Source organism: Camellia sinensis, chromosome 7 (assembly GCF_055761805.1).
Source record: "Camellia sinensis isolate YWXY chromosome 7, ASM5576180v1, whole genome shotgun sequence".
NCBI lineage: Eukaryota > Viridiplantae > Streptophyta > Magnoliopsida > Ericales > Theaceae > Camellia > Camellia sinensis.
In genome coordinates, this window is record NC_138967.1 from 5,072,249 (window position 1) to 5,080,408 (window position 8,160).

Here is an 8,160-nt window from a genome sequence, read left to right on the forward strand (position 1 = left end):
ACAAGCTAGACTAGTAAAAAAAGTGCCAGACAAAATGATAAAATACCTGTTACAACAGCAGTCCAGAAGTTGAAAAACTTGTGGATTCTAGACACACAATAGTCCACCAGCTGCACCCTCTGAGTCCACAGCCATATACTCCAATCGTTCCCCAGGCCAACAAGATCTGACAAATTCCTCAGTTATAGCAGGTCTCTTTGTTTCCTGAAACATTGTCACATCCACCTTCCTTTTGAATAGAAGTTTTTTGATTTTTCTCCTTTTCATGGACTTGCCTAGCCCTCTAACGTTACAAGATAAGACCTTCATTAAAACAAATTTGCTCACCAAGAACTCCACGACAGATACATATTATCCTGCCTTACTGCCCTTTTTACCCAGCACCTCCTTATCCTTAACTTCCAGTTCCATCAATTTACTAATTACTTCTTCATCCTTACCTTTACATTTCAGCCCAAGCAACTTCCCTATCTTCAGAGATGCTTCTGCCTCATTAAGAAGCAACTAACTAGAAACCGATTTGCTTGCCATGGACAATGAAATAGCTGCAGCTGCCGACCGAAAGATAGCCCCGTTCCTGAAATTCAACACTGATCCAACCCCTATTTGTATGTTTCCTTTTTTCTTCCTCTGGTATTTCACCATCCCTTTACCTTTCTCTTTTTATGGTATTCTTCCTTGTTTGATCTACCACTGCCATAGAACATGTTGCTACACCGTAGGACTCCTTTACCACACTGTCATGGGCTTCTTTACCTTTGCTATTTTGGACTTCATCCTCCTCTATTAGCTGATCCTTTGGATCACTTAACTCTGAATATCTATGGCCTAGGATGTTACCACACTGTAAGACATGGGCCTTTCTTAATAACACCTCTAAGTTAAGCCCAGGTGCATCTTTTTCTGGTCCACTAAGACTCTTCATAAAGCCTGGAGTAACAACATCATCTACTACAATCTGGTTTCCTTCAATTTGAATCTGAATGGGAGTTGGCCCTGATTTGACTGACAGACATCCGCATGCTTCACCACTACCTCCAGGTTGCTTCTGCAAACAGTCCAGCTGACCTATTGACATGATGGACTCCTCAACCCTAGATATACTTAGCTCCCTCAGTTGTCCATCAGTGGCCGTATGATCATCATTTCCTACCTTTAGCCCCTTTGCCCTCACAACATCTGTGTTGTCCAACTCACCACCACCGTGGCCCTCCACATCAACTACATCTTCACCCTCCTTGCTCCCTACAACGGATCTCTGCTCTTGATCATGTTCCTCACCATTTGAATTTGAATTTTTCGTTTGGGGCTGTTCACTAAAACATTTACATTGCTTGTATATCACCTCTGAGATTACCACCTGTTCTTCACACACCTTGACTGGAAAATCGATTCCCTTGCATCGCAGATTAATTGTTGTGTTTATGGATTCCATACACTTAGTAGCAATTCTCACCTTACTACTGTGGAAAGACGTCATTCTGGATGTATCCTCATCAATGCCTATGACTTCTCCCCATGCCCTTCCAATGCTACTAAACGTTTTGCTACTCCAGAGATTCCGAGGAACACCATAACAAGTGAGCCACACAGATCTTTCTTGATCAAGGATCATCCCCAGCTGCCATACCTTGACAGATTCGCACCATGACTGAATCCACCCCTCCATTGATTTGAGCTTCTCTTTTAAGGAACCCGCTGATTCAAACGTTAGCACAATATCTCTTCCCCCTCCATCTCTAACATAAACATTACCCATTCCTCTGTTCTTCAATTCCTCTTTGAACTCCCCCGCAAGTATGTGAGATTTCAATCGAACAATCGCACTTTCATACAACCATCCATTACCCTCCTCGTAAGCTTGGATACTGATGTTTGAATTTGAAGCCAGCCCTGAACCAGTCAATATTTGAGCATAAGACTTTCCCCTTTGTACCGTATTTGTAACTCTGCTGGTTGTGGCAAAATTCCTTCTTTGTAACGTATCTGTAACGCTGCTGGTTGTGGCAAAATCCCTTCTACCAATTGATGTAATTACTGATTTCTGGTTGTCCTCCTTTCCTTGAACAAAATCTGCTATCTTCACTTTCAGAGCTCTGTTATCGCACCAGATACCATGAGCTTTTTGTACCGCCATGTTTGCTGCCACTGGACAAGCGTATCGGACAAACCCAAATCTTGATTTAGTCAACTTTCTCCTTTTGTTAGGGATGAACACATCCTTCACCATCCCAAAGTTGGTGAATATGTTATACAACCCTTTTGGGTCCATAGATTCTGGGAGATTATCCACAAAAATCGTATGAATCTCATTACCCAGATCTAAATTCCTACCACCCGTACCACCATGCTTACGCAGAACCGGTATCCACCCTTTGTCTTTCATTTTTTTATTATGTCTGTAATCCTAATAAATTAACAAAAAGACTATGTGACAACTTATTTAACAAAACAAATTCAATTTTTTTGAGAAAATATAGAAATTTGCACCAAACTATTTTGCAACTCATTTATTAAATCTTTTCAGATAATAATCTAAAAAGATAATAAAAACCAACTTATAAATGACCCAAACGGAGTCGTTATACAGTAAAGTCATGTAAAATATTGATTTCCAAACTAATCGACAGTTTATTCTATAAGATTGTCGATCCAGCTTCTTTCTGAAAGTATGGTCTATTATGATTTAGCCCATCAACCAAACCACACAAGTTTGTTCTTTTAGACTTGGGCCAAAAAATGCCTACGCGTCATTTATTGTTAGTCCATCTTGAACAACATCCACATCCGATATGGATGCCAAAATTTCATTATCATTCATATTTTTATTTTTATTATTAAGGATTGTTATCTTTGAATGTATCTAAATGTGTATGATTCCGTTTGAATATGCCAAAATGTATTGCTCATACAATTAATAAGATTACAAAATATGTTTGTTAAATTTCATGAATATTTATCATTTTTTTGTTATTTATATGGTGCTAGCTAGGAGCTTTAGCACCATATAATTAACAGTGATGTAACATGTAACAATTAGTGTACTAATTAGTGTTAATATATTAGTTATGACATTATTATTGACTCAACTCATTAAACAAATTACAAATATCAAAAATTTATTAAATTATGTCACATCATCAATTGATACATTAGTTAGTAGACTAATTAATGCATATAGTATTTTTCTATAATTAATTTTCCATCTAATGCCACCTTAATTAGTTCACATGGTGCCTATCAAATGGAGACACGGGGTCACTGCTGTGACCCTCGGCTGTGCCTAAAACGGCACAGCTTCACCCTCTTTTTTTTTCTTCTTTTCTTCATATTCTCACTATGTTTTTTGGCATAATAAATTACACTTTGCCCTAGACTCTAAACCCTAAATCTTAAACCCTAACATAAAATAAAAAAATTTAATAATTAAATCCTAAACCCTAAACCCTAAAATAAAAAAAAAAATAATTTTTACGAATTAAACCCTAAACCCTAATATAAAAAAATAAAAAATTTATCCCTAAATCCTAAAATAAAAAAATAAATTTTATCCCTAAACCCTAAAATAAATAAATAAATAAATTTTAAGAATTAAATCCTAAACCCTAAACCTTAAAATAAAAAATAAAAAAAATATCCCTAAACCCTAAAAGAAAAAAAAAATTAAATCCTAAACCCTAAAATTAAAAAAAAAAAGAAATAAAATAAAAAAGTGACCAAATATAAGGGCAAAGTGTAATTTATCACACCAAAATACATAATGAGTACAAAAAAAAAGAAAAATGGAGGAAGTGAAACTATGCCGTCTTATGCACAGCAAGGGGTCACAGTAGTGACCCCGTATTCATCAAATGGACCTTGTGTGTCATTCCAAACATAAGTCCTTGAAAATGAAAAGATCAATTACTATGAATAGAAAATTAAGGAGAGATTGACCAATAAATCTGATATTTTGGACTTGTAATTCATATTTTTTTATTGTGATTCATTTAGTTCTTTTTAATGTGTAATGATTTATTTATCCACTACATTAGAGTGTTACATTTGAAAAAAGTATATTAAGGAGTTTTTTAGTGTCACATCATACCCACTACATTAGAATGTCACATTTAAAAAAAGTATACTAAATAGTTTTTAATTTTTTGCAATGTCATATCATACCCGCCACGTTAGAGTGTTACATGTCATACTTCAGAAAAGTGCACTAATAAATTTTTAGTTTTTTTGGAATATTACATCATACCTGTCACGTTGTCACATTTGAAAAAAGTACACTAATGAGTTTTTAATTTTTTTAGAGTGTCACATTATACTCGTTACGTTGTCACATTTGAAAAAAGTACACTAATAAGTTTTTAGTTTTTTTTTGAAGTGTCACATTATACTCGTTACGTTATCATATTTGGGCAACGTCACATTTAGAGAAAGTACACTAATAAGTTTTTAATTTTTTTAGAGTGTCACATCATAGCTGTCACGTTGCCACATTTGAAAAAAGTACACTAAAGAGTTTTTAATTTTTTTGGAGTGTTATATTATAGCCGCTACGTTGTCACATTTAGAAAAAGTACACTAAGGAGTTTTTAGCTTTTTTTGAGTAAAAGATTTAGAATGTCACATTAAACCCACCACGTTGTCATATTTGAGAAAAATACATTAAGAAATTTTTAATTTTTTTGGAGTGTCACATAATACTCATCATGTTAGAGTGTCACATTAATACTTGCCACATTGGAATGTCACATCACACGTGTCACATTAATAAAAAAGTATAGTCGTCCACTAAAATATTACCAAAATCGAAAATAGGACCACATGGAAAGATACTCTCCCTTAATAGGACTTAACATATCAATAGAAAAAAAATAAAATTAATTAATGTACTTGTTTGTGAGATATAACTTATTGGTAAATGTTCCAAAATTAAATAGGTTTTAGAAAAATAGAAATGACTAGAAAAAACTCAATAAAAAAAATTATATTCACCATGTTTATTTTCAGTTTTTTGAAAACAATTTTTAAAAATTCTACTTTCTTATTTTTTGTATTTTTTTGTTTTTACAGATTTTTTTAATATTTTAAGTAATTTTTTTTAAGACACACCTAATATAAATACACTTAAAAAGTATAATTTTTGTGAATTGTTTTTAAAAAAAATTCACTAAATACCAAAAATATAAAAAAAATGAAAATTTAGTATTTTTTTTTGTATTTTTGTGTATTTATTAATTTTTTAAAATATTTTCCTTTTTAGACACATCCAAGTAAGGTGTATCTAAAAAAGTACAAAAAATTCTTAAAATTTTAAAAATATTCACTAAAAAACAAAACAAAAAAACATGAAAAACAAAAAACTCGATTTTTAGAAAACTGAAACCAAACACGCTGATTACTATCGAAAATTTTTTATAATACACCAATTTTTTAAGGTATACCACATTTATACTACATGATTATCACACTCGCAATGGTTAGACATTAATGGAATTTATGTGCGACCCATTGTCTCAATGTTTATAAAATATGTGATCATCCTAATATTATTGTCTAATTAAGAGCTACTCTTCTTTGTTAATATGCGATGTTTACATGCTTGCTAGTTTAGTTTTTGCTTTCCCACCGACACTCTTGTATAGTGTATCAAGTGAAAGTTGATTTTGATAATTTTTTGTACAACTAAAAATTTAATGCAATAACTTTAAGGGTAAATTGCACTTTTCACCCCATCAGTTTTTATCTAAATATCACTTAGATCCTTCAAATTTAATTGCGACAATGTAGACTTCAATTTGAGGCCAAGTTTGGGAAGACTAAAAAAGTGCACTTTTTGTCTTTTTGGACTAAAAAATTGAGGTTGAAAATATGGATGTTTGGGTTAACTTTTTGACTTTTTATTGAAAAATGTGTAATAAAAAATTGTAAAAATTGATTTGTAGGGAAAAATTTGAATTGGGAGTTGTGCAGCCGTAATTGTTGACTTTTGGTGAATAGTGTTAACTTTTTAACTTTTTGAGTAACTTTTTGACTTTTTGGCTTATTTTGAAGTCCCCAAACTTGGCCTCAGAGTTTCATCGTAATTCTCTAGTTATCCCACCGTTTAATATTTGAGTGAAAATTAAAACATAAAGAACCAACGTAAAATTTGAAGATAAATTAAAGGGTGAAATTATCATTTTTATAATTTTTTTTCCTTTTAATACCTTTAAAACCTACTCACTTGCCATGTGAAGCACTTTCAATCAATTCTTTTAACGATAAGTGATCGAGAATTACAGTGAAGTAATGGTTGAAATTTGAGTACTTAATTATTACAATTAGAAAATGAGGGCCAACAATGAAATTTGAATAAAAATTAAAAGATAAAAAGTGTAATTTACCAAGCTTTAATAATAATTTGTTGAATAACTCCACTAAATAGAATTTTTAGCCACACTAGACAATACTGATGACATACAAACTAGACAAGAACTAGAATATATTGCTTTATAGTATTCTTCGATGATATCAACCAAATGAAACCTCATAACATAGCCTTGAAAACCTCAATTCAAACCAATATAAATACCACCCTCTCACCAATTCATTTACACAAACAAACTCAATCCCATTTTCCTCTTCACTCTCTAATTTTCCTCCTCACTTTCTAATTTTCCTTCACAATTCTACAAGATCATGGGCGTTGTGACTTTCACTGATGAGTATGCCTCCCCAATCCCTCCGGCTAGGGCATTCAAGGCCTTGATACTTAACGGTGACAACTTGATCCCAAAACTCATGCCACAAGCCTTTAAGAGCATTGAACTCATCCAAGGCGATGGTGGAGCTGGAAGCATCAAGCAAATCAACTTTGCCGAAGGCTAGACATTTTACATATACATAATCACCAAAATTTATTTTATGCCAATAATTTAAGTGATAAAAGTATTAAACTAACACGAGCATGTGTCCATTCAGGTGGCCCATTTAAGTTTGTGAAGCACAGAGTTGATGAGGTAAACGAAGAGGCATACAAGTACAGCTACACTTTGATTGAAGGTGATGTCTTGATTGGCAAGTTTGAGAAGATTTGTTATGAGATTGAGCTCGTGGCCTCAGCAGATGGTGGTAGCATTACCAAGTCGACAACAAAATACTATCCTTTGGGCAATTATGTGATTAATGAGGAGGAACTTAAGGCTGGGATGGACAAGGCTGGAGGAATGTTCAAGGCTGTGGAAGACTATCTCATCCAAAACCCTAATGCCTATGCTTAATGGCCTTTGAAAATCACTCTCAATCCTATTTAAGTCACAGTGTGTGCTTTGCATTTTGTTTGTAATAACGTAGTACCAACCAGTGATCACAGGTTTGTTGCATTACAATGTGTGTTCTTAATTTAACATATGTACTCTCTTTGTTCCAATAAAGAAAAGAATTGAGAGAAAAAAGTTTGTCTCATGATCTTGGGCAAAATAGTATGGATGTTAACTTTATATTTTGCTGTATTTTGTTTACAAAAAAATTAAATATGCTTATTTTTATTTTTGGTAAAAATGAAAACAAAAATCATGTTTGGTACATACAAGCAATTTTAAAAGGTTTTCCTCGAAAGAAATAAAATGTAATGTTGTACCACAATGTCACATAAAATAATGAATTCCAAACCAATTGCTTCTACAAGACTAGCAGCCTAACCCCCATTTGAAAGTATTGTCTCTTATGACACAACCCAACAATAAGTCTCATAGGTTTGTTCTTTTGGTCTCAGAGCCCAAGAGATCCTTCAAGATAGATTGCCATAAGCCATCGATGCAAAGAAATTCATCATCATTCATTTTTAATCTAAGGATTTTCTGAGAATTGACAAAGTCATATTTGGATGTATCAAAATGTGTATGATTCAGTTTGAATGCCAAAATGTATGGTAGATACAATTAATAAGATTACAAAATATGTTTGTTAAATTTCATGAATATTTATCTTCTTTGTTCTTTGTTCTTTTTTTTTTTGTTATATTATAGAATAATGCTATATGCACCAATTAGTGGACTAACTAGTGTACCAATTGATGATGTAGCATAATTTAAGAAGTTTTTGATATTTGTAATATTATTAATGAGTGTGGTCAATAATAATGTCATAACTAGTGTCGGTATATTAGTTAGTACACTAATTGGTGTA

The 8,160-nt window shown here is 32.8% G+C and overlaps 1 protein-coding gene across 1 annotated transcript; it reads left to right on the forward strand.

Moving 5' to 3' along the window:
* Nucleotides 1-6,672: 6,672 nt before the first annotated feature.
* Nucleotides 6,673-7,253, forward strand: LOC114292042 (major strawberry allergen Fra a 1.06). The gene is made up of 2 exons (XM_028235950.2): nt 6,673-6,856; nt 6,955-7,253. Exons 1-2 carry the CDS (start codon nt 6,673-6,675, stop codon nt 7,251-7,253), a joined length of 483 nt encoding a protein of 160 aa, XP_028091751.1.
* Nucleotides 7,254-8,160: the final 907 nt, after the last annotated feature.

Coding starts and splice junctions, on each gene's coding strand:
- LOC114292042 (XM_028235950.2), top strand. CDS start 6,673: ATGGGCGTTGTGACTTTCACTGATGAGTATGCCTCCCCAATCCCTCCG. Junction 6,857..6,954: donor GCAAATCAACTTTGCCGAAG/GCTAGACATTTT, acceptor GTGTCCATTCAG/GTGGCCCATTTAAGTTTGTG.